The sequence below is a fragment of the Coenobita brevimanus genome, chromosome 38 (assembly GCF_032717465.1).
Source record: "Coenobita brevimanus isolate Jiangsu-jjx chromosome 38, ASM3271746v2, whole genome shotgun sequence".
In the NCBI taxonomy this organism is placed as follows: domain Eukaryota; kingdom Metazoa; phylum Arthropoda; class Malacostraca; order Decapoda; family Coenobitidae; genus Coenobita; species Coenobita brevimanus.
Genome location: NC_136991.1, coordinates 2,992,501 through 3,019,336, shown reverse-complemented (window position 1 = coordinate 3,019,336; position 26,836 = coordinate 2,992,501). Strand labels below are relative to the sequence as shown.

The 26,836-nt window shown below is 39.5% G+C and overlaps 1 protein-coding gene across 3 annotated transcripts in view; it reads left to right on the top strand.

Moving 5' to 3' along the window:
* Ctl2 (Choline transporter-like 2) overlaps nucleotides 1-26,836 on the top strand; it is a 124,900-nt gene that overhangs the window by 85,445 nt on the left and 12,619 nt on the right. Inside the window, exon 5 of one of the 3 annotated variants that reach the window (XM_080269886.1) lies at nucleotides 13,641-13,786. The exons of the other annotated variants lie outside the window; for them this stretch is intronic. Coding sequence (XP_080126012.1) covers nucleotides 13,641-13,786 — 146 coding nt within the window. The remainder of the gene's footprint in view (nucleotides 1-13,640; nucleotides 13,787-26,836) is intronic. 3 annotated transcript variants of the gene reach the window in all.

Sequence of the window (26,836 nt, the reverse complement as noted above, 5' to 3'; positions counted from 1 at the left end):
TGATTAATGAGATTGTCTTCATATTAGACCTTTGGTATTTTTAATCTATCTATCTATAGCCAGATGCCATAATACCACAAAGGTTGGCCATTTGTCTTTAAGTTAGTAGTTGTATAAGCAGGGGCACAAACCCTCTGTCAACCCATTTGTTGAATTGTAGGAAACGTGTATGGGTTGGTTATATGGTTACTACCCAGCGTTGTAAATAGTTTCCTGGCATACAGGAAACCATAAGTCTTGTCACTCAATGTAAAACCACCTGTAAAGGAAAGGAAAGTAATAAAAACTGGCAGGAAAGATGTGAGGAAGAGGAAGAGAGGAGGTCATCCTAATCATAATTTATCAAAAAAAGCTATTGTATCTTTAACCTCATGAATCCTGGTCATCATCATCATTGTCACAGACCTCCATTCCCACCCCACAGCAGGGTGAGGAGTAGCAACGTCCAGACAGCCTAAGTTTGCCCAGTTCAGTGGGTCACACTTCCATTCACTCATCATTCAAACCCACAGAATCCTGGCTTCATCAGATAAACCAAAAAGGTTTCACCATGTCTGTAGCTTCACATATACCTGATAGAGTCAGTCTAAACGCTGTGGTGTTAAAATGGGGTACCAAATCCCTGGTTATGCGTTTCTTCGCACAAAATTCATCTAGCCCACTCAGTCTCTTGTCAGTCCCATAGCCACACCAACTTCCATACCTCTCTTCCTCACACACTCATCCACCATACACCTCCACCTTCTTCTTGGCCTGCCTCATCTCCTTCCTTCTTCAGTTCACTCAGGTATACCTTTTTCACCACTCAGTTGTCATCCATTCTCTCCTCATTACCATACCAACTCAGTACACTCTCTTCGATTCTGGTGTCCACCAGACATAGGGTAATAGTAATATGTAATAGTAATAGTAATAGACTATTACAGGGTTTTCAAAGTAATAGTAATAGATCGCAAGTTCCTGGCTGTAATAGTAATAGAAGGCAAAGTAATAGATAATATTACTTTCCCATTACGGACACTTTTTTAATACCATTTACCATAATCAATAAAAACAGCCTTCTCACCTTGGTTACCTGTTGGCTGCTCTCCAAGCTGCAGGTACACCACAGGAGACCATGCAGAATGGAGAGTGGTCAACAGGCCATCAGGTGATCTAGACACACTTGTGCATTCAGTGGAACAGCCTCCCAATGATAATGAAAATAAAAACCATTTTCAATTTAATCAGTACCGTTATCATAAATAATATATTAATAGTAATAGTAATACTAATAGATGACCAAGTAATAGTAATAGTAACAGATGACCACTAAAGTAATTATAATAGTAATATAATAGAGAGCAATTGAAGTTAATAGTAATAGAAACCCAGTAATAGACACCATGTCTGGTGTCCACAGACTTCACTCCGCATCTTTCACGTATCACATTATTCCGTATCCTAACCACTCTCTGTACTCCACATACATTCCTCAGCAGTCCCACCTCCACTGCTCTTACTCTTGGCTTTTCATTTGCATACCTCACCATAGTCTCACATCTGTATGTTAAAGTTGACACCAATACTCCTTCAAATAAGCCCTGCGCAGCTGCAACACTCAAGCCTCTGTTTTTTATCAAGGCCTTCGTAGCACCAGTTACTCTCCTTCCCTGTGTCACTATACTTTCCACTTCTTTTGCACATTTTCCTCTCTTTTCTATCACTGTACCCAGGTATTTGAACTGTCTCACCAATTCCAGTGTCTCTCCATGCAGTGTAACATCACACTAGGAGTCACCTTCTCTCTTAGTAACCATCACTTTACTCTTTTCTACATTTACTCTCAAAGCACGACGCTCACAGACATCAGCAAAACTCTTCACTTGCCTACCAAGCTCCTTTCCAATATTTGCAAGTAGCACTGCATCATCAGCATACAACAAATTTGAAATATTCCATCCATTGCCTTTCATAACCAATGCCATCCCTCTCTTCATTACTTGTGTTTTTACTCCTCTCATAACCCCATCTGTATATAGAGAGAGAGAGAGAGAACAACCATGGGGATATATATAATATATATATATATATATATATATATATATAGAACAACCATGGGGACATCAGACAACCTTGTCGCATGTCCACATTGATCATGAACCAATCACTTAGATGCCCATGTACCTTTACACATGCCTCACTACCATCATAAGAGCTCGACGGTACCTAGCAGCTTACCGTCTACACCGTACATGCGCAAAACTTTCCACAATCCTTCTCTGTCAACTTTGTCATATGCTTTTTCAGAATCCATGTACAGTATCTCATAAACACCTTATATTCCTTCTTGCACACCTTTTCCACTATCTGTCTTACTGCACATATTTGATCCATACATCCTCTGCCACTCCAAAAGCCACCCTGTTTGTCTCTCACTAGGACTTCTGAGCTCTCTCATACATTCTTTATAATAATTCTTCCATATACCTGCCCAACCGCACTCAACAGGCTTATGTCACTATAATTCTTGCACTGACTTTGCTCACCTTTGTTTTTGTACAGGGGTACAATCACTGCCTTTTTCCACTCTACTGGCACAGTTTCACTCATCCAAGCCTTTTTACGTATCTCCAACAATCACTTCATTCTGCCCTCCCCACTACACTTAATCATTTCTGCATACACCCCATCATCCCCAGCTGCTTTCCCATTTTTCAGCCACTTTGCAGTGTTCATCTCTGCGAGTGTCACGTTTCCAAGAACTGCATTCCTTCTCTGTAAACCCCCCCAAACCAATCATGTTAGCAGTCACTTTGCTCTTTCCATTCCCATTCATTAGACTCTCAAAACATTCTTTTCACCTGGTCCTTACTTATCCTCATAGGTTAATAATCTACCAGGTGGAGATTGTCAGATGTGAAAGGATTGAACTTGCTGGTGAATCTCTTGAGTGTGTTGAAGAGTTTTGTTATTTGGGAGACATGTTGTGTGCTGGAGGTGGGGCTGGAGCTAGCTCTGTGGCTAGGGTGAGAAGTGGTTGGAAGAAGTTCAGGGAGCTCTTGCCTCTCCTGACATTGAGAGGGCTCTCCCTACGTGCTAAGGGGTCTTTGTATGCAGCATGTGTTAGGAGTGTAATGCTGTATGGCAGTGAGACCAGGGCAGTGAAGGAGGAAGATATTCACCGGCTCAGACGTACAGAAATGACAATGATTAGGTGGATGTGCAGTGCGTCCCTGCATCCAGGGCCTGGAGGAGCTGGGTTTACAATGGAAGAGTTGAGAGGTAGGATGGGACTGGAGTGTATTGGTGTTGTGATGAGGAGGGGTAGATTGAGGTGGTTTGGACATGTGGAGAGGATGGGGGATGATAATTGGGTGAGGAAGGTGAGAAGTGTTAATATTGGGGGTGGGGTTATGAGGGGTAGACCGAGAAAGACATGGGACGAGGTCATTAAGTGTGACCTTAGGGTTAAGGGACTGAACAGGGAGGCTGCAATGGATCATGCAGTGTGGAGAGCCGCCATTAGGTGACCATTGCCGACACATGCAAGCATGTTGGAACCTTTAAAAACGAAAACAAAAACATACGTCCTTCGCAGTTACACATTTCCTGCCATTGTCACTTCTACATTTCTGCACCTCTTTCCGGAAAACTTCCTATTTTCAGAGTAGTTTGCATTCATTTTTCTTCCTGAATCATCATTTATCCTCTTTTTCCTCTTCACTGATCTCTTTATGTGCTTGATCTCAGTACTGTATACTGTATTCATCTCTTATTTCAACTATCAACCCTTGTCCTGTATCCACTCAAGCCACTTCTTCCTCTTTTCCTGCACTGCTTTCTTAACCTCTTCATCCCACCATGCCATACCTTTCTTCTCTGTTGTTACTCCTGCCACACCACACACCGCTTTAGCATTCCTAACTAAGCAGTCCCTATATACATTCCACAAGCTGTCCAGATCCATTTCATTCCAAGTCACTGATTTTAACTCCTCCCTTACTTTGGCCCTGTACTCATCTACCATTTCCTTGATCCTCAGCTTCCCAACTTTCAGTCTGTCTCCCTGACAGCTCCTCTCTCTGTTGGTCCACCTCACTCCTCTCAGCTTGATCTTGCATACCACAGTCATATGATCTGACAAACCTCCACATCTTCCCCTCACTGCCCTCGTATCAGCAACACTACCTAGCATCAATTTCTCTACAAGCACATAATCAGTCAGGCTCTTTTCAACATGATCTCCGTTCCCTCTGTACCATGTATATTTATGTGCATCTTTGTGATTAAGAATTGCAAATGCACAGCCTCCTTTCCTGACACATGTCCTTCAGTCACTTCCCATTATTATTTCTCCTGGTACTCCATCATTACCCATTATATCATTCACAGGACCAGTGCCTACCCTACCATTGATATTGCCCTTTACAATCATAACTCCTGGGCATTTCTCCTACAACTTCATCCAGCTCATCCCAAAACCTGTTTGTCTCTGTTTCACTCCTGTCCTCACACTATGCATATGCAATAATCACTGCCAGCTTCACCTTCACCTAATGTCATCAGATGATTTTATTCAACTTAGGAAAGGCCACATATATTGGCAGCATTATTAAAGCTGCGTCTGTCCCCCAGTAGTTCAGAAATATCTCCCAAGCTGAATGAAATAATCTGGAAATAACAAGAATGAAATAAAAAGGACCACTCAGTAAGTTTGCATCTAAAACTGTGTTATTCATTGTAGTACTGCCACTGATTTTACACGACATATTGCAGTAACACCTTCGTTCCAATGTTGTACTTTTTTTTTTTTTTTTTTTTTTTTTTTTTTTTTTTGTGATACTGCATTTGAGAAGGCTTGTTGCAGTGAAGGGATTAGAAATGATCTCTGTCAAACTTCTCCACTATGAAAGGACTCCTTAGTGCAAATAAAATCATCAGGAAGTAGCAAGAATTAAATGGAAAATATGTTACCAGATTGAGGAGTTAACTTAATTGCCAATCTCAGCCAAGTCATATACATTTAAGAAGGGTATAGGTGATCGTAGTAAGGTGTGGAATGTGTTCAAGTGAGGGGAACATCTAGCTTTTGATAAAAATAATGTTAAGCACAGATGTTATTGAAATTCATTACCATCCACTGCAATTGCACCATTTGCTTTGGTGGAAGTGATTTTCGTTTTATTGTTTGCATACCACAAAAATTGAATAAGTACATCACAGCTTGTGATTTGTGCCAAAACTCTAATTCGTGTGCTTTTTGTGTGGCAGCTGCAGTACCAGACATCACCAAGTGGAATCAGTCACACACAGTCTCATAATGTACTGACTTTTGCACCAGTTTTCATATTTTAAGTGTCAAATCGTGTTGGAGCATCCCTACTGAGAGAGGGCAGTGTTTGGAAACTCCCTGTACTGTTGTTTGCAGATGATACTGTGTTGTTAAGTGAAGGTGAAGGAGAGCTTCAAGGCTTGGTGAATGAGTTTGGGAGAGTGTGTAAGAAATTGAATCTAAAGGTGAATGTAGGGAAGAGTAAAGTTTTGGTCTTCAATAGAAATGAAGTCAATGAATGTACAGTGACATTTGATGAGGAGGAAATGGAAAATGTGAGTGCATTTAAGTACTTGGGTAGTGTGATGAGGAAGGATGGAAGTTTAGAGGGTGAAGTGCTTGAAAGGGTACAACAAGGAAGAAAGGTTGCTGGTTCTTTGAAAGCAGTGGCAAGGAACAGGGAAGTTAGCATGGAAGTAAAAAAGTCACTGCATGACAGTATTGTGATACCAACTCTAACATATGGAAGTAAAACTTGAACCTTGTTGGAGGGACACAAGTCAAGAGTGAGAGCAGTGGAAATGAGTTATTTGAGAGGAGCATGTGGAGTCACAGGGAGAGACAGACTGACAAATGAGGAAGTGAAGGAGCATTGTGGTTTGGATGTGGATGTGACAGAAAGCATTAGGAGAAATACATTGGGGTGGTTTGGCCATATAGAGAGGATGGAGAGTGAGAGACTGATGAGGAGAGTGTATGTGAGTGTGTTGGAGGGGGGATGAGGGAGGGGGAGGCCAAGGATGAGATGGAGCGATGGAGTGGAGAGGTATATGAGAGGGAGGGGGGGTGAGCTGGGAACAGGGCAGTGAAAAGCAGGGGGGGGGGGGGAACAGGGTAACATGGAGGCAATTTGTTTGTGGCCACCCCTTATGGCGTTAAGGCATCTGGCAACAGATAGATAGAAATCCTTTTTTTAAACCCATAAACTGCAGCTAACATTCTGAGCTGCACTGAGGGGATTGCAATTGACATTCCAGGATAACCCAGCCAACGTCACTCACTTTCATCAAGCCTCACCCCAGCTTCTCCTCCATCCGAGTGAAGGAATTACGTATTCATGTATAGTAATGTAACTCAGGCTCACATAACTCACACTCAGCTGAATAAAATCAACTGCCATTACCTGAAATAGAAGACTAGAGTTCTCATGATCATGAGGGAGTTATTGGTGACAGTATGAAATTCTCAAGCTCCTATGACTCTGTCAGCTGAGTAAAATTGATTGGCAGTAGTTGGAATAAAATACTAATAAAGATATGACAACGAGGGGGTTGGTGACTGGGAGGGGGTTGGTGATAGCCAATACCCTCTTCAGGCATAAAATGATCCACAGGTATACATGGCGAGTGATGAGAAGGGTGGGTGGTGAATTGAGTGAAAGGAAGGCAATGATTGATTATGTGTGTGTGGATGAAAGGATGCGAAGATGTATATTGGATGCAAGAGTTTATAGAGGTTGGGGGAGTGGACTTTCTGACCACTACTTGGTGGTGGCCAGAGTTAAAGTTCAAGTAAGATGGAGGAATAGAAGAAGGGAAAGACGAGAGGAAGGAGTAGTTGCAAGGAGAGTGGAAAGGTTACAAGAGGATGAGAAAAAGGCAGAGTATAAGAGAGAAGTGGAGGAACGATTGGGCAAATATGAATTGGAGCAGATGGGGACGTGGAAGGTGTGTGCAGGATATTCACAGGGGAAATATGTGCAGCATGTGATGTGGTGTGTTGAAGGACGGAGGGGAGTGCAAGAAACAGCGTGGTGGACTGAAGAGGTGAGACAGGCTGTGGCACAAAAGAAGAAAGCATACAATGAATGGATGAGAAATAGGGACGTGGAAGAAGTTGAGAGGCGGAAGAGAGAGTTATATGTAGAAAGGAAGAGAGAGGTGAAAAGATTAGTAAGAGAGAGTAAGAAGAGAGTGGATGAGGAATTTGGAAGGAATTTGAGTGTAAAGTGGAGGGACTGTAAGAAAATGTTCTGGAAAGAGGTGAAAAGAGTAAGACAGGGTGGAAGTGAAGTTAGCAGGGGAGTGAAAGATAAAAATGGTAGATTACTAGTGGAGAAGGGAGAAAAAGTGAGCAGATGGAGAGAACACTTTAAGGAATTGTTGAACGTGGAGGATGGAAGTATTGCAAGTATAAGTGGCTGGGGAATGGCTGGGAGAAGGAGGAAGGTGAGAAGACAGGAAGAAATCAGTAGGATAGAAGTTGTGGAAGCAATGAAGAAAGTTAAATCAGGGAAAGCCCCAGGAATTGATGGAGTGTGTGGTGAAATGTTGAAGCATGGGGGAGAGATAGTAGTAGAATGGATGTGGAAGATGTGCAGATTGGCCTGGGAGGAAGGTAGAGTCCCGGAGGATTGGAAGTCAGGTATAATTATTCCCTTGTACAAAGGAAAAGGGGAAAAAGAAGTGTGTGGTAATCATAGGGGCATTTGTCTTCTTAGTATAATAGGAAAAGTGTATGGTAGGATACTTATTGACAGAGTTAGAGAAAGAACAGAGAAATTAGTTGGAGAAGAACAGGGAGGCTTTAGGAAGGGAAGATCTTTAGTGGAAAAGTTTCTAGAGAAGGGAAAGAAGTTGTATGTGGCTTTCATGGATTTGGAGAAAGCATATGACAGGGTGGATAGACTAGGATTGTGGAAAGTGTTAAGAATATATGGAATAGATGGGAAGTTGTTGAATGCTGTGAAGAGTATGTACGATGGTGCGAAGGCTGCAGTGCGTGTGGATGGTGAACTAAGTGAATTTTTCTCTTTGAAAGTTGGGTTGAAACAGGGATGTGTCATGTCTCCATGGTTGTTCAATCTGTACATGGATGGGGTAATAAAAGAGGTACAAGGTAGGGTAGTGGATGTTGGAGTGGCCCTGGTGAGAGAGGATAGTGTTTGGAAACTCCCTGTACTGTTGTTTGCAGATGATACCGTGTTGTTGAGTGAAGACGAAGGAGAGCTGCAAGGCTTGGTGGATGAGTTTGAGAGAGTGTGTAGGAAACGGAATCTAAAGGTGAATGTAGGGAAGAGTAAAGTGATGGTCTTTGAGAGAGGTGAAGTCAGTGAATGTACAGCGAGGTTGGATGGTGAGGAATTGGAAAATGTGAGTACATTTAAGTACTTGGGTAGTGTGATGAGTAAGGATGGAGGTCTGGAGGGTGAAGTGCTTGAAAGGGTACAGCAGGGAAGAAAGGTTGCTGGTTCTTTGAAAGCAGTGATAAGAAACAGGGAAGTGAGCATGGAAGTGAAAAAGTTACTACATGACAGTATTGTGATACCAACTCTAACGTACGGAAGTGAAGCGTGGACATTGTTGGAAGGACACAAGTCAAGAGTGAGAGCCGTGGAAATGAGTTATTTAAGAGGAGCCTGTGGAGTCACATGGAGAGACAGGCTGACGAATGAGGATATAAAGAAGCGTTGTGGTGTTGATGTGGATGTGATAGGAAGCGTTATGAGGAACACACTGAGGTGGTTTGGCCATGTGGAGAGGATGGAGGGTGAAAGACTGACGAAGAGAGTGTATGTGAGTGAGGTGGAGGGGGAAAGAGGGAGGGGGAGGCCAAGGATGAGATGGAGAGATGGGGTGGAGAGGTATATGAGAGAGGGGGGTGTGAGTTGGGAGCAGGGGAGTGAAATGGCGGGGGACAGGGCGACTTGGAGGCGATTTGTTTGTGGCCACCCCAAACGGGATTGAGGCGTCTGGCAATAGATAGATAGATAGACAGACAACGAGGTGGTTAATTATGATATGATGGAATGCTTGCATTACATGGTTGGTTGTTTTTCCAAAAGTCACTATTTATGAGAATTGGGTAGGTATCTGTAATGGTGGTGGTGGTGATGGTCGTTGCATGCATTTTGTTTGTGGTGGTGGTAGTGGTAAGGGGAGTGAAATATATGCAAAGCGAGGGTCAAAATTGTAGTGGTGTGAGAAGAGTGCGTAGCTAGCAAAATGAAGATAAAAGGTCATTACTGCAGCCCAAAATATCCTCTCACAACTTTGGAACTGCTTGTCTACTGAACTGCCTACAGAACTAGATTATCACAAACAGTGATAAAGTACTTATAGGATTGGTGAAGAATGAGAATACCCTCTGTACATGATTTTCTGTGTTTGTCCACCTTCCATGCAAATACCTCATTTGTATCATATTCTTGCAACCGCCAGACAGTTTTATTCATCTTAGCATAGACATTTCATAGCAAAGGTGTTAGCGGACTTGACTTCCAACATTACGCTGTCAGGCATCTCTCTTAAGCTGAATAAAATTACCTGAAAGCAGGAGGAATAAACTACATTATGAACTGTGTCTTCTGGCTTAAGAGAATGCCAGTGATGACATTACGACATAGGCTGCCAGCATACTTTGTTGGTAGTTGTCATTCATCTTCCCAGGATTTTACTTTGCATGTATCATCTTTATTACAAAATTGTCAGTAGGTAATTGATTGCAGTAATGCAAATACGGTATACCTGTCACCAGAGCATTACACATAGAATTAGTAATTGTATGGTGCTAATACAGTCACTTTCACACATGTCAGCCATCTAAACCCCCATCACAACGAGTGACGTATCATGCGACGTAGGAGACAGTTCCCCACAGACCCAGACTACGCACCTTTCACTTACAACCAGACGAAGCACATCATCAGCAGCCTTAAGCACTCATCTGCCTGTGGACCAGACAACATAAGCAACATCCACCTCAAACACTTTGGACCACAAGGCATACAAGCACTCACCAACATATCAAAGTACAGCTACTCACACAACACAATACCCAGCATCTGGAGGCATGGCATTATCATCACTATCCCTAAACCCAACAAAGACCCAATGTTACCTTCCTCACACCGCCCCATCACACTCCTCTGCACCCCCTCTAAAGTCACTGAATGACTGGTACTACAACTAGTTACACCTCATCCATCGCAACATGACTTTAGGCCGCTGCACTCAACAAACACCCTTCTTACAGAGTTTACACAGAGTTTTTGATGGCATGAATTCAGCTAGGCCACCACACAGAACACTCCTAATCACACTAGACATTAGCAAAGCTTTTGATGCCATCCCCCTCCACAACCTCACAAACAAAATACTCAACACAAACATGCACAATAACACAAAAAAGGTGGCTGGCAAACTACTTAGCAGGCAGATGTGCACATAACATCAGCCGGTCAGTCTTCGAACATCAGAAACTTCACAAATGGCATCCCCCAAGGATCTGTTTTGTCCCCTACAGTCTTTAACCTATACATGCACGACATACCCACACCCCACACACCACGGATACACATAGCTTCCTATGCAGATGATATAACACTCACATGTATACACCAAAATGCAAACACAGCTGCACACATCCTCTAACCTTACCTCAACACACTACATGAATGGTTCACCACAAACAGGCTCAGAATAGCCCCAACCAAATCTACAGTGACCCTTCTTACAAACTGGACAGCAGAACACAGTCACATTCCATAAACAACACACACACACACACACACACACACACACACACACACACACACACACACACACACACACACACACACACACACACACACACACACACACACACACACACACACACAGTACCACACCAAAGACTTTTATGGAAACTGTACCATCAAGGAGGAATTCGAGGCAAACTGTTTAGTTGGATGCAAGACTTTCTCATAAAAAGAGAAATGAGGACAGTACTAAGAGGAAACTACTCATCATGGAAAGAAGTGACTAGTGGAGTACCACAGGGTTTGGTGCTGGCACCAATCATGTTTTTAGTGTACATAAATGATATAAACAGTAACACTGGAAATGAGAGCTATCTGAATATGTTTGCAGATGATGCAAAAATACAAAGGAGAATTACTAGCACAGACTCTTGTAGGGAGCTACAAGAAGAATTATATAAACTTCATGAATGGAGTAGTACATGGCAAATGGAATTCAATGTGGACAAGTGTCATGTAACCAAGTTTGATAAAAGTGGAAAAAGACCTGATTGGGATTATAAGTTAGGAAATAAAACCCTATACACATCAGAAAGAGAGAAAGACCTAGGTGTGATTATCAATAACAGACTATTTCCGGCTGACCACATCAGCGAGAAGGTACGGAACATGTATACACTGCTTGCAAATATGAGAATAGCATTCACATACATAAATGAAGACATGCTAAAAAGGATAATAACATCATTCATTAAACCAACCCTGGAATATGCATCAATAGTCTGGAGTCCTCATCTCAAAAAGCATATAGACAAGATTGAAAAAGTTCAAAGGGCCGCTACAAGATGGATACCAAGCTTAAGGGACCTAAGCTACGAAGAAAGACTAAATAAACTAATCTACCAACACTACAGGAGAGAAGGAAAAGAGGTGACATGATAATGCTATATAAGTGCATATCAGGAAAGGAGAAAATAGACATAAATGATTACTTAACATATGGAGAAGCATCAGCAAGAGGACACTGCAAAAAACTGAATAAGAAGGGAGGTGATAAAGACGTAAGGAAATTCAGTTTCCCAAACAGAGCAATTGATCAATGGAATGCACTACCGAATGAAATAGTGTGTGCCAAAACAATTCACAAATTTAAGGACATGTATGATAAATATGGTTTAAGACACGGGACAGTACGAGCTTGACTCATTCCTGTAAAGATACAATTAGGTAAGAACACACACACTACACACACACACACACACACACACACACACACACACACACACACACACACACACACACACACACACACACACACACACACACACACACAAAATCCTTGGTGTAACATACAATACATCAATGTCTTTTAAAGAACACATCACAAACATTAAAAATAAAATAACACCAAGACTCAGTGCCCTGAGGTCACTTGCCCACACAACATTTGAACACAACAAAGAAACCACCACCACAGTATACAAACAATATATACATTCAGTGATGAATTATGCAAGCCCTGCCTGGGCTCCTAACCTCACTAAAACACACTACAACATCCATCCTACGTTGCCCCATGAGGATCGTGTATATATATATATATATATATATACTGTATATATAATTTAAATTAACAAGTTTTCTTATACTGGTCGTGTGGCATTATATTGAAAAAGTATTTGATTGTTTCCATTTATTTTGCAAGGTTTTCAGAGAGAAAATACAACCTTTAAAGCAGCAGTGTTCTGATAGAAGGCAGATAATTTCTGTATTGATGGATCAAACATTGCAGTTTAAACTCCTTATAATCACATTGACAAATGAGTGCAATGAAGTATGTGTGATTAAATAACTGGGCTAGACACTTTTCACAGACATTGTAAGACCATCATTATCAGAGCTAGAGAAAGTATTACATAAGTGAACATAACACATGCAGTGTTTTCCATATTAGAGATAGATACTGTTTTAACTGCAGCACCATAATTGTTCTATAAGTAACTTGTACAGATGTGTTTTACTTGTAAATGTTTTCACCACTTGCAGGAACATTTCCTTAGATGTAATCCAGCTTTTGTTTAAAGAAAATACAATATATTTCTTATTGCAGAATTTTTAGTATTCATATTAGTTTTACTGAAAGTGGTACTTTTTTTTTTTTTCGACAGTGTTATAGATTTACTCATACTCTGTCCTTTAGTATGTACAGTATTTACGGTAAATTATAAGTGTGACTTTCGAATGATTGTATTTACAATACTGTATATTTTGTGCTGAACTAATTTATTAGTAGAGTACTGTATTTACAAATACTGCACAATATTATTGTCCATTTCTTAATGGTTTATAATTTCAACGAGATGAGCAAGCAAAATGGCAGTACACCTTAACTGCCATTTGAAGGTTGTCTCTGCTGTATATTGTCAGTTGAAGTACCTTAATGTTACATTAATGTTTATGTTGTTGCAGCATTACCACATTTATTTGTAAATTCCCAGGAAATCTTACTGAATTCTGGACATAAATAATACCCCTGTATGTTTGTTATGTGTACCATCGTGGAGGTTTTCATAGAACATAAGGCCTTACAGTATTGTACATTCACCAAACATGGTGGAGATTATTGTCCTATTGCAACTTATATTACATAGTTCAGCGGCAGAGTAAGACAGTACTTTGGTTCAGCATACTTTTTTTTTTTTTTTTTTTTTTTTTTTTTTTTTTTAAGCATTTCCTCATGACTAGCATATTCTAGTTTTAACCTCTTGTTACAGCTCAACAATCAAGATGGAGAGATGGCAGGTTTAGGCCAAGTTGAAGTGGACAAATGGTGTTGGATTGTTTACATGATGGTTATTTCTGTTTTAGTGGCTGGGCGGTGTATCCCAGTTGTCCCTGATGGGGTCATTAAAGCCGGCGAAGAAATAATGACCGATGCAAGTGATAAGCCACTCTCAGGAGAAATACTGACCAAGGCATCGGTTTTCCTTGGTCAATTTTATAAGGCGACAGAGGTATTTTTTATAGTTAATATGTTTGTCAGTGTAGTTTTTGTCTTTTACTTTAATGCTTGTCATTCATAGATCAGTCTTTACATAAGTGTGGTATTATGTGAAACTGAAAATCTCCCAGTAATTTCTAAAGAGCCTCATCTTTGGAAAAGCAAAAAATCTTCATTCATTCTATCAGCCTGTCTGTCTATCTATAGATAATTAGTACAGTAGTACAGTCAAAGTCTTTTAATCCAGAATGCAGGGGACATTGGGAGTTCCGGATTATCGAAAATTCTGGACTGATGGACAGGCCCTCTGAAAAGCTCCTTGAACACCCCCAAACATTGATAAAATAAATAAAATTACAGTACAGTAAATCGTCACTATAGTGGACCAGTTGGGGCCTAAGCCTTTCCCAAAAAAAGCGAAATTCCAATAAAAGCGACGTCCGGACTTCCCCCTGCTAACCCGGACTATTTCCGATACATCTGAGAGTCCAAATTGCACCACCGGTTTTAAACTGTTTTCATTATCATTGCAGTATTATACTGCATTATACATTTGCTACAATAATCAAATGGTATAATATATACAGTAGTCCCTCAGTTATCTGACATGATAAAGCCAAAAGCATCCAGGTAGTGGCAATGTCCAGATAATGAACAATATCCCCCAGACCGTACCAATACCCAACCTCCAACCTGTACCTAACCTATTTTTACAGTACCTCTGATTCCTTTGGCAGTGTTTTCCAGTCACTCAGGCATATGTAGACATTGAAACACATATAGGAATATTCAAAGTAATGCTAAACACCAAGAAAACCATGCCAAAAAAAAAAAAAAAAAAAAAAATGAAAACCAAAAAACACCCTACCTGTACCTTACTGTATGTACAGTACCCCTCCTAATTTTGGCACTGTGTTCAGGTCAGTCTGCCATATTTAGACATAAAACTTACATAGGAATATCCAAAATAATGTCAAACACCAAGAAAACCATGGAAAAAAAAAAAAAAAAAAAACTACACATGTACAATACCCCTCCTAATTTTGGCACTGTTTTCAGATCAGCCTGCCATATTTAGACATCAAAACACACATAGGAATATCCAGAGTAATGCTAAACACCAAGAAAACCATGAAAAAAGAACACTGAAAACCAAAAAACACCCTACGTATACACTACTGTATCTACAATACACCTCCTAATTTTGGAATTGTTTTCAGGTCAGTCTGCCATATTTAGACATCAAAACACACATAGGATTATCCATATTAATGCTAAACACCAAGGAAGCAGTCCATAAACAACAAACATCCACAGAAAACCTCAGGACGGTTGGAAAATCACTTACCTGACACCAGTGATAGATGCTCTTGGGCCACAAAAAAATTCCACAACCAAATATGCCACAGAAAATTGGTTAAATTGTTATAAATGGTATATCATCATCTTTGCTGGTGTTTATACTATAAGAGGAGTAAAAGTACAGAAATGCAGTGAGAATAAATAGTTTTCAAGAGTAAAACTTGCCTTGTCCCACCATCCAAGTGCAAAATTTTGCCAGCACCTTCCAGGAGTTAAGCACATGTCAAGATGTGGAATTTCATGAGCTTTCTCGTGGTCACTTTGGAATTTCAATATAACCAATAATTTTTGAATAAATCGCAAAAAAAATTAAAAACTCATGAGTCTGTGCTATCAGTGCAAAGGAGGGGAGGGAGTGAAGGGGGAGCTGGGAGGGTATGGAGGAGGGATGGGAGGGGGGGAGAAGCGAGGCTGTGGGCAGGATTTTCACTCTTCTGTCACGAGAAGGACGGGCGCTTTTACCGTACATATACTTGTGGCTTGCGGTCAGTGTTACACGCCCTGTGGCCATGCGGAAACACTATTCCCAGTGACTGGGCAACTTTAGACTTTCGGTAGAGAGGCGGACGGCCGCTGTTGCCGAACACGTACTCGTGGTTTGCAGTCTGTGTTACACCCTTGGTGGCAGTTAGGAAAGACTTATCCCGGTGGCCGCGCGACTTTGGACATTCGGTGGGGATGCGTACGGATGTTTTGACACCACTTGCGAGTTAGTCATATTACTCGGGTGCTGGAGGTTTTTTGGAGTGATCGGACCAGCACGTGACTTTGACCATTCATTACAGGGGTGGACAGACATTTTAGCTCAGATGTTTCCACTCATGGCTTGAGTCCAGTGGCCACGATACCAAGCATTTGAACATGTTGGCTGGCCGGCCGAAGTTCTCGGGGAATTTTACATCCACATAATAGCAAGTAAATTCAGATAATGGTTTAATAGAGCCAAGATCCAGTATTCGGATAATGAACGGGTCTGGATACTGCACGTCCAGACAAATGAGGGATTATTGTATAATAGTACACTACTCTGCACTTATAAGCATGTCTTTTATTTACCTTAATGTGGTGAACAAAGCTCAGGAGGTCAGGGAGTCCGGACCGCTTCTGGCTTTATTGGACTTTTTCTGATATATAAGATTTTTGTCCGGTAGCTCCTCGATTCCGATGAAAACGAATTCTGGTCTGTTGATGTCCGTTATATTGAGGTTTTACTGTAATAATTTTTTTTTTTTTTTTTTTTAACTTACCCATTAAGTGTAGTGCAGTTGTGGGTGTGTTGTAGGTATATTACAGGTAAATCCAAGGCATCAGTAGTGTAGTAATCCAAGTTAATCCTAGGGCTGTGGGAGCCATCACGAGTTACAATTTTTTTTTTTTTTTTTTTTTTTTTTTAATGCTAGAAAAAAGAAACCAAAGGCCAGGAACCTGCAAGAATTCTGTGAAAATTCCAGAAGTAAACCACTCTGGGAGAGGTACAGTGGCAGAATACAAGCCAGGCTACATCTGGGACATTGTGAGTGGTGGCATGGGTATGAAGATGGTTGATTTGGCTCATCCAGACTGTCATTTATTCCCCCCTTGTTAACTCAGAGTAAAAATTCCGAGCCATCAATTTCCATATTAACCCATTCACTGCGTCAGTGTTTGTTTACATGTACATCCCGTGTGCGGCAGTTTTCAAATATGTAGAAAAAAAATAATATTGTCAAAAGATAGAGAAAAAATCCCAAGTTCAGTGGTATATAACACAATATAGCAAACCAAAAAAATTACCTCTGAAACAGGTCCGTGAAGTAATAAATATTCCCTTTGCGGTGGTGCCAGATGAATGATGTGTTATTGTTGCACTGTGTCATCAATGTCAATCTTGCGATCAGATAAAGTGTAAATCAGCATCTGAACCATCACTGTCATCATCTAACAATGTATCACTATCATCACTACACTCATCCAGAGATTTCATCCAATATTTGCGTGGGTTACTGCTAGTGGCGGAATGGAGAAGATTTTGTACCATTACCTTCGGCATTTTGTAGGTAACTGAGCTGAGTTCTGCAGCCTCTGCTCCTTGTAAAAATGCATAATATATGTATGGCAATATTCTATAGGGTGCCATGAGTTGCTAGCTGATTTATTTTGTGCCATTTATGACAGCGGAATTTTTGAAAGCAGGAAATCATATATGATACAGCCGCAGTCAGAGCCATTTGGACTCAGATATCATATATGATATAGCCGCAGTCAATGGGTTAAAGGAATTTAACTGTGTTTCCCATTTCCATTTCATTTATCGCCAATAAGCATGGGTTGAGAGCTAAGGGTGCACCTGTTTCTGGATATTGTCTGTCATGGTATCATATTATAAGCCAGGAATTAGTCATCATCGTCTGGACCTCCTTTCCCACCCTAGGAAGGGTAAGGAGTAGCAATGTCCAGGCAGCCCAAATTTGCCCAATCCAATGGGCCACGCTTCCATTCACTCATCATTCAAGCCCCTGGAATCCTGGCTCTATTGGATACGCCAAAAACATTCACTACATTCAGTATCTTCACATAATCGTATCCGATAGAGTCAGTCCAGATGCTGCCATGTTAAAAGGGATGCCAAAATCCCTGATCATGCACTTCTCCTCACAACATTCATCCAGCCAGCTCGATCTCCTGTCAGTTCTGTAGCCTCACCGACTTCCAAACCTCTCTTCCTCACACATTCATCCACCATACCTCTCCACCTTCTGCTTGGCCTACCTTGCCACCTCCCTCCTTCGAATTTGCTCAGATTTACCTTTTTCACTACTGTATTGTTATCCAGTCTCTCCACATGACCATACCATCTCAGTACACTCTCTTCGATTCTGGTGTCCACCGACTTCCTCACTCTGCATCTTTCACGAATCACATTATTTTGTATCCTATCCACCCTCTGTACTCCACATATGTTCCTCAGCAGTCCCATCTCCACTGCTCTTACTCTTGACTTTTAATTTTCATGCCACACCATAGTCTCACATCCATACGTTAAAGTTGGCACTAACACTCCTTCATGTAAGCCTCGTGCAACTGCAACACTCAAGCCTCTGTTTCTTATCAAGGCCTTCATTGCACCAGCTACTTTTCTTCCTTGTATCACTCTACTTTCAACTTCTTTTAAACATTTTCCTCTCTTTTCTGTCGCTGTACCCAGGTATTTGAACTCTCACCAATTCCAGTCTCTCTCCATTCACTGTTACATCGCACTGGAAGTCACCTTCTCTCTCAGTAACCACCACTTTACTATTTTCTACATTTACTCTCAGGGCACGACGCTTACAGACATCAGCAAAACTCTGCACTAGCCTACCAAGTTCTTGTCCGGTACTTGCAAGCGGTACTGCATCATCAGCATACAACAAATTTGAGATATTCCTTCCATCATCATTCATTACCAACATCATCCCTCTCTCCATTACTCGTGTTTTTACTTCTCTCATCACCCCATCCATATATACCTGTATATTGAACAATCATAGGGACATCACATGACCTTGCCGCACGCCCACACCAATCGTGAACCATTCACATAGATGCCATTAACCCTACCATCATAAAAACTCTTGACAGCACCTAGCAGCTTACCCTCTACACTGTACATGTGCAGAACTTTCCAAAATCTGTCTCTGTCCACTTTGTCATATGCTTTTTCCAGATCCATGAATGCCATAAACACCTTATGGTTCTTCTCACAAGCCTTCTCTACCATCTGTCTTACTGCAAATATTTGGTCCACACATCCTTTGCCACTCCTAAAGCCACCCTGTTCATCACTTACTAGGACTTCTGATATCTCCCTTACTTTCTTTATAATAATTCTTTCATATACCTTTCCTACCACACTCAATAAGCTTATGCCACGATAATTCTTGCACTCACTTCGCTCACCTTTATTTTTGTATAGGGGTACAATCACAGCCTTTTTCCACTCTGCAGGCACAGTTTCACTCATCCATGCCTTCTTACTTATCTCAAACAAGCACTTCATCCCACTCTCTCCACTACACTTAAGCATCTCTGCCTACACCTTATCAACCCAAGCTGCTTTCCCATTTTTCACCCTGTGCGAGTGTCATGTCTCTCCAGGAATTAGTAAAAAAGAAAATTATTCATTATAATGACTCCTGTGACTCTCAGCTGAATAAAATTTTGTTGGTAGAAGCTGGAGTAGATCATTTAATTGGATAGTCTGGACCATGAGACAAAAGTAAACCCTCTGCAGTAATTGTATAAAAGGATTTATTGCCCACATCACTTCTGATATATATCAGCCATTCATGACATATTCTAATATTACTTTAAATACTTGCTACATTGTTTGATCCTGTCCAACCCATCATTAGTAGAAAGTAGTGGAGGATCAACAGTATCATCATAATTTTTCAGTATTTTTACCATACTTTGTTCCCATGCTGGTAAATGTATCTCTTTATATTAATTTGTATGGTAAATATCAAGCTGATCCTCATTCTCCTCTTTAACAGAATCCTTTTTATTGCATTAAAGGTAAGCAGTATTGTGTTTTGTAAATGAATTACAGTGCACTTACATCATGCATCCTTGAACTTAATCAGCACATCAGAGGTGTTGTATTCTTCTACAACATATCAGGTTTTGCTGCCTTTGGATTTTAAGACATACAATCTTATGATATGGTCTTCATGTACATAAATGGCATAGTTTACTTCAATTAAAAGCTTATTTTAGAGGAAAACAACAAAGTGGTTTAAACACTTTAATGGAAATGAGTGTTGGGAGAAATATTTCTTGAAAAGAGTTATATAGTATAGCATTGCTCTCATTACTTAAATCATCATCATCATCATCATCATCATCATCATCATCATCATCATCATCATCATGTAACCCCGTGTTGCCCCATGAAGAGCGTAGGAGCCTGGGGCTAGGCAAGTTGGTCTTGACATTTAAGATGAGAGTGACCAGCCTCACTCATCCCTGAGTGGCAATACATGAACAGTAAGCCCCAACCATCTCTTGGATATAAACCTGCAAAGGCTCAGTCCGATTGGAGTGCCTTAATTACCCAGTAAACCACCAGGCACCATAATTTGGTTATATCATTACTGCCCAGCACAGTAACTTTTAAAAAATCCATTAATTATATTTAGATTTTTGCATTGCAGTAATGCTGTTGAAGTACTAGATTACACCATAATTACTGACTTACTTTCAGTAAGCAACAAAAAAATATATGTAGTACAGTTAGGGACAAAATGTTTGCCTAGTATTTCACATTTTCTACTTTTCACTTTCCTTTGCTGGCCAGTATTGTAAGCTGTGACAGACTGCATGTTTCTCTACCCAGAGATGATTCTCTTTTATATAATGCATTCAGGAGGGGAATGATGGAGGTGCAATAAGTACAGTATATTGTAAACTCTGGAATAGTAAGCAGACATTTACCTTTGACTGTACCTGCATATATAAGAGTCTATAATAAAAGAAATTTTGGCTATTTTCAGTTTCACAATAGCAGCTTAAATGGGATGAAAACTGAACGCCCTTTTTTCACTTGCTTTGTAAGTGAATGAATCTAATGGCCTTAGGATCTAGTGCTCGTGAAAACTTTAAAAGCTGTGTATTCATTCTGTATTACACTACTGCTACATCTCACACCCTTCCATACCTGTGTATACACCATCGCCCTAAATCCATCACTCGTAACTATATCCCATTCCAGACTAGAATTGTAGTAATGGGTGATGAGGAGTTAGAATGAGGAAGTTTGGACAGGTATGGAAGGGTGGGAGTCATGACTGAGTGTAATTCTAATTCAAGATGAATTGCAGTATTGGATAGATTAATTTCCTCAGGTACAGTACATAATTGTTAGAACACTGGATCCTTTGAGCCAGTAAATGGAGGGTTTTATGCTAAATGCCACTGGATTCTTTGGGGCCAGTTGTTAACTTCATCTTTTGTGTGCATGATTGCACAATAAAAACCATATGATACTGGAATCTGATATTGCACTTTTCAGAATTTCTTCAAGGTGCTGGTAAAGCAAGTACAGTATGTGCAGTTGACATGAAAAGTTCTGTTGTCCCTCCTGCATCGCTTTCCATGGACTTTAAAAATCACTGTGGAGAATTTAATGCAAATGACACATGTGGCACTGATGTTTGGTTATATGAAGTCATCAGCGTCGGTTGCTGCTGATTCATAACACCGATTTTCAAAGTCCATGGAGAGAAAAGCAGGAAAGATGCCATGACTTTTGATGCCAACTGTACAGGCAGTCCTCGTAGTATGTCAGGATATTTTTAAAATGAAATATTACAACTTCTTTGATTTTTTATTTTATTCATGGTACCATCAGATGATTTTATTCAACTTTGGAATGACCTCTAGCTGTGAAAAGGTTACATAAAGCTGTACCTGACACCAGCTCAAAATGTCTCACCAAATCTAAAATCATCTGTTAATAGCAAGAATGAAATAAGATGTCATTGAGGTGAAGGAATTATTAGCAGAAAGAAATAGGAAGAAAAAAAGACAACGTATAATGAGGATGTACTACAATTTCTAGTAGCTATACTCTGCTTTGCAGCTGTGAAGTGGATGATGAAAGTCAGTATGAACTTGGAAATGTCTGTCTTACATTAATATCCAGACCTGATGCATGTTTGCTTACATATTCATGTTCTTAAAACTTTTGATGCAGAAGTGTGCTTAAGCCCCAAACCCAAATATTTTCCTGTCAGTCATGGAACATGTGTATTATTGTGTGCGATCAGCTTGCATACCACATTAGAGTTTAATCAGTAATATTACTGAAAGGTAAGACTTGTTCTGTCATCATCATATGCTTCAGAATGTGTGGTACAAATCGGAGGCTTTCCTCTAACTTCACACACACAGTTGTAATATTATGGGTGTTAGATCTTATAAGCTTGCATTGGGGACTGTAGTCTTTTGAATACTTTCAGCCCAAGAATGTCAGTAATATTTTACTCATGCTGTTGTCGACAGTTTTATTCAGCAAAGAAGAAATCCTTTTACTGTAGTGAAGGAGTTTATTGAACAGTTTTTAATCCTATTAATGTAGAGGAGTCTTTCTTGTGACCACTGGATAATGTTTACTTTCGTAAACATTATCCAGTGATCACAGGAATAAGCTAAAGATGACAACATCGTGAAGAATGGGCTGATCACTTCTCTCCGCTTACCGCCGTTTCCCAGTTCATATTTGTTGTGACGTGATTTTGTTATTTGATCCCCCTCAGAGGCATAAATTTTTCTTCTGTCCAGAGTCACAGTTGTTTTTAGGGCTGCTGAACTTCCCAACCATCCTTGCTTTTCCAGCACTTTAAGTTATGAGCCTCCAAATCAAGTTCTTTAACCTCTTGCAGTCTAGTGACATATTCAGTTAATTTTTGCTACTTTTAGATGATTTTGAGAATAAGGAGATCTGGTTGTGAAGGGGTTAATATAAAATACTACTAACCCAATCATGGCCAGTGGTTTCTCAGAAGTTAACAAAATCATCTGGAGGGAGCAATAATATACTGTACATTAATTTTTTTAAATAAGTCATTGGATGGAAGGGATTAACTTGTTCTTCCTGGGGATGTCCTATTTGTTTTATTCTTGCCATATCCTGATGACCTTATTAAGCTTAAAATAGAATAAGTGAACTAAAGAGGCTAGAAATTGCCATAATATACCCAAGAGATACATTTCCTAAGCAGAAATAAAATTTTCTGGTAGTAGCAGGAGTAAGTAAATAAGAACATCACTCACATTCAGGTGGTTAATACTGTAGTAAAATACTGAAGCAGACATTAGTATTCTCACAATTTGGCTAAGTAAAGCAGTGCCAGTTGTCTGTCATCTGAGACTCCAAGAATGAATGATATATGTCAAATGTATGGCTGAAATCAGTAGGTTCATCATCATCATCGTCATCTCAACCCTATTTCCTACCAAAGAGATGGAGTAAGGAGGATATACGAGTAAATATATATATATATATATATATATATATATATATATATATATATATATATATATATGCTGTATACAATACTGAACTTTATTTTTAGTTATTGGTAAAGTATACAGCATACCTTAACTCTGGGCATTAACTAGCCATTGTGTTCCATGAGGCTTAGTAGTTCTCCTCTGTACAACAGTTCCACATACTTCAACATGTTTACTGTATATGAAGTACAGTACAGTTGTAAGCAAGAATTAATACCTCTCTCACATGGACAACACTCATGTGAATGGTACCCCAGTTTGTCCTCTAAAATATCACTGAAATCCTATGACCTATAAAATCCCTTTATTCTGGGTTTGAATAATATGTACTGTTTTAAAGGCCATTATTGATTTTTATTTTTTTTTAATGAAGCTGCTCAAAAAAAAACTAAGATTGTTTTTTTTCTTCTTTGACATCTTGACTCTGGGTGACATACATTCAAATTTATTCCTACTGCTACCAGACACTTTTATGCAACTTAGGAAAGGCCTTTTGTACTGAAGGGGTTTATTAACGCTAAATCAAACCCTCCCAGAATGAAACATCTATCCTAAACTGAGTGAAATAAGTCAGGGGATGGTAGGAATAAAAGAAAAAGATGTGTCTGGGCTCAGTGTGGTAATAACATACAGTATATCCACAGAACTCATGATCATTCCCTCTGTAGTAATTTTTTGAGAAAGTACATCCCAGTTATGAAATAAAAATTACCTGTCATATTAAGTATTATTAATCATGTGAAAAATATCTAGCCTCATCATTGAAAGTTATCTATCATATACTGTATTATTAATCGTGTAAAGATACCCAGCCACGTCATTTAAAGTTACCCATCATATACAGTATTGTTCAGCATCTAATCCAGTGTTGCCTCATGAGGCATATAGGAGCCCGGGACTAGGCAAGTTGGTCCTGACATTTTAGATGGGAGGAACCAGCTTCACTTATCCCTGAGTGGCCCTGCATGAGCAATAAACCCCAACCACCCCTTGCATATAAACCTGCAGCGGCTCAATCCGATTGGAGCACTTTGATTGCCCACTAAACCACCAGGCTCCATAATTTGGTTATATGGTTACCACTCAGTGTAGTAAATGGTTTCCTGGTGTACAGGAAACCATTTGGCTTGTCACTCAGTATAGAGTCACCCACAGACAGAAGGAAGGGAAATACAGTATTATTAATCACAAAAAAATATCCAGCTTAATCACATAAAAAATATCCAGCCACATCATTTCATCACAGACCAATATATTCAGTATTATTAATCACATTAATAATATCCAGCTTAATCACATAAAAAGATATCCAGCCACATCATTTCGTCACAGAGCACACAGTTTCAACCTAAAAGTAGTTGTAAGATTGGAGGCACCTGACTGATTAATAACTATTCCAGCAAGAAGTTGATAATACTGTATTGCATATGTTCTTTCAGTGTGAGAGAATTAATGATGTTGCAACTAAATAAAAAAAATAAAAATCAGCTTTCCATTGTGTTTGTATAGCATATTATTTTGCTGACAGTTGCCTAAGCAGATGCAGTATATTCATTAGTATTGTGCTATAGCTTTAGCAGATGCATTATACTGTATTCATTAATGTTGTCTTGTAAACAGAAATGTGATGGTAAGCTTAACCCATTGAGTAAATGAGGTCTTTCTAACATGAATAAAGATTACTGAAAGTTGCAAGAATAAACTAAGACAGCATCATATTGAAAGGGCTTGTGATTTATGCAACTCCTTCAGCAGGAGATACTTTCTGAAGCTGAATCCAATCATCTGTTGGTAGTAGGAACAAACTAAAGTAGACCCTTTGGATTGGGTCTATTTTACCCCTACATTCACTCCTTCACCCGTAGGATGATTTTTTTTTTTTTTTTCTGTGACTACTGTATTTACTTCATTCAGAAAAATCTTTTCTAAGCTGAATAAAATAATCTTGAGATAGAAAGAATTAAATAACAATGACATCATATTAGTGAATGGGTTAAGACTTGTTATTGTATTTAGTTAGTTACTATTACCAGAAGCTGATACTGCCTTCATTATTGTCTCTAAATAGCCTTTTGTTTAATATAAAGTGCATTAGTGATTTGCTTCTTGTGTGATAGCATTGTGTGGGAAATTTAGCTTAGCATATCAGCGCAGTATTTGCAATTGATTTCTGCAGTACAGTTGCCATATTTAGCTATTGCAGGTACATTATCAGGGATGGTATTACGTATACTGTTTGCAGTTTGCATTTCCTTTTCGTATACTTGTGGTTCTATTTTGTTGTGCTGTAATGCCTTAAATACAATACAAGGTAGTTTGATGTATCTCTGATTACTGTAGTTAGACTATCATGAACAAAATCTCACTGACAAACCCTTGCCAGCATTGTGCCTTCCTTATTTCTTATTCTTCCCCAGACATCAAATAGTATTCCTCTGTCTTGTATTCTTTTGTTATGTGTTTCATATTGCTGGCACAGAAGCATATCATAGAACACCCTCCGTTGCCACAGCTGAAAGGAAAATGTTGAACATTTGCTGGTGATTGTACACAGGATCTATTTATCTTTAGCCTGATGCTGCATCATATGAAGAGTAACATTGACAAGAGGACATCTAGACATCTCTCTCCATGCCCAGAGAAATACTGCCACAACACAACATCCTTCCCATGTGCTCTCTCGTCATGTCTACCATGTTCTGTTTCTCACCCACATACAACTTGCTTACTCCTTAGAAAAACAGATAAAGGGTGGTTATCTTGAATTGTTAATATACACAGAATAGACCACAATGTCATTATTTCTGGTAATTTAAATTTTACTTATACAGTATAGGGTGATAGGGGAAGAGTTAGTCAGTAATCAAAACCATGTGTACTAGTGATTGAAGTAGATTCAGGTGGCCTCCAAGAGAATTTTATTAACTTATTCAATACGGTGATGTCTTTTAAATTTGCATCTTGCTACCACCAAACAATTCTTATTCAACTTAGGATAGACCTCCAATAGCAAAGGCATTAGTGGATTTTTTTTTTCTTTTCTTTTACTCCCCTCACTGCCCAAACATCTCTTTAAAGCTGAATAAAAAGCTTCTAGGAGTAGGAGGGATAAACTAAAATGAGACATCACCAGACTAAAGGGTTCATTGTAAAAAATCTGTATTATGCATTAGTTGATATATAGAATAGTGTGTTTAGCTGATAGGATAAAGAGAAGAATAAGACTGTCACTGTAGTCTGAATGCATGGTTTATTTTTATTTTAATTTTTTTTTTATCAGTGCTGTATGCATACAGTGTGCTGAATTATACTGGATTTTGATGGAATGAAGTTTGTACTGGTAAAATGTGCTGTTGATTAAATGCTTGCCTATTGCTATACTGTACTTGAAAATGACCTGGTAATTTAAAAAAGGTTCTTTGTTTTCATGTTTGTTTTAGAGTTTTATTTCAGTTTTATCTGCTTAGTATTTTTTTTGTCACAGGTACCAGTATATTTTTTTCCTCTTGTCATTAATAACCTTTGTTAGGCAGAGGTTGTACCTAAGCTGTTTAAAATTGTCTGGCAGGGGCCTGACTGTAATACCAATGTGATATCTTGCCTTACAGAGAGATAAATGACATGATTATATAAAGTGTGTAATTTTTTTTTTTATGTAGAGTGGTAA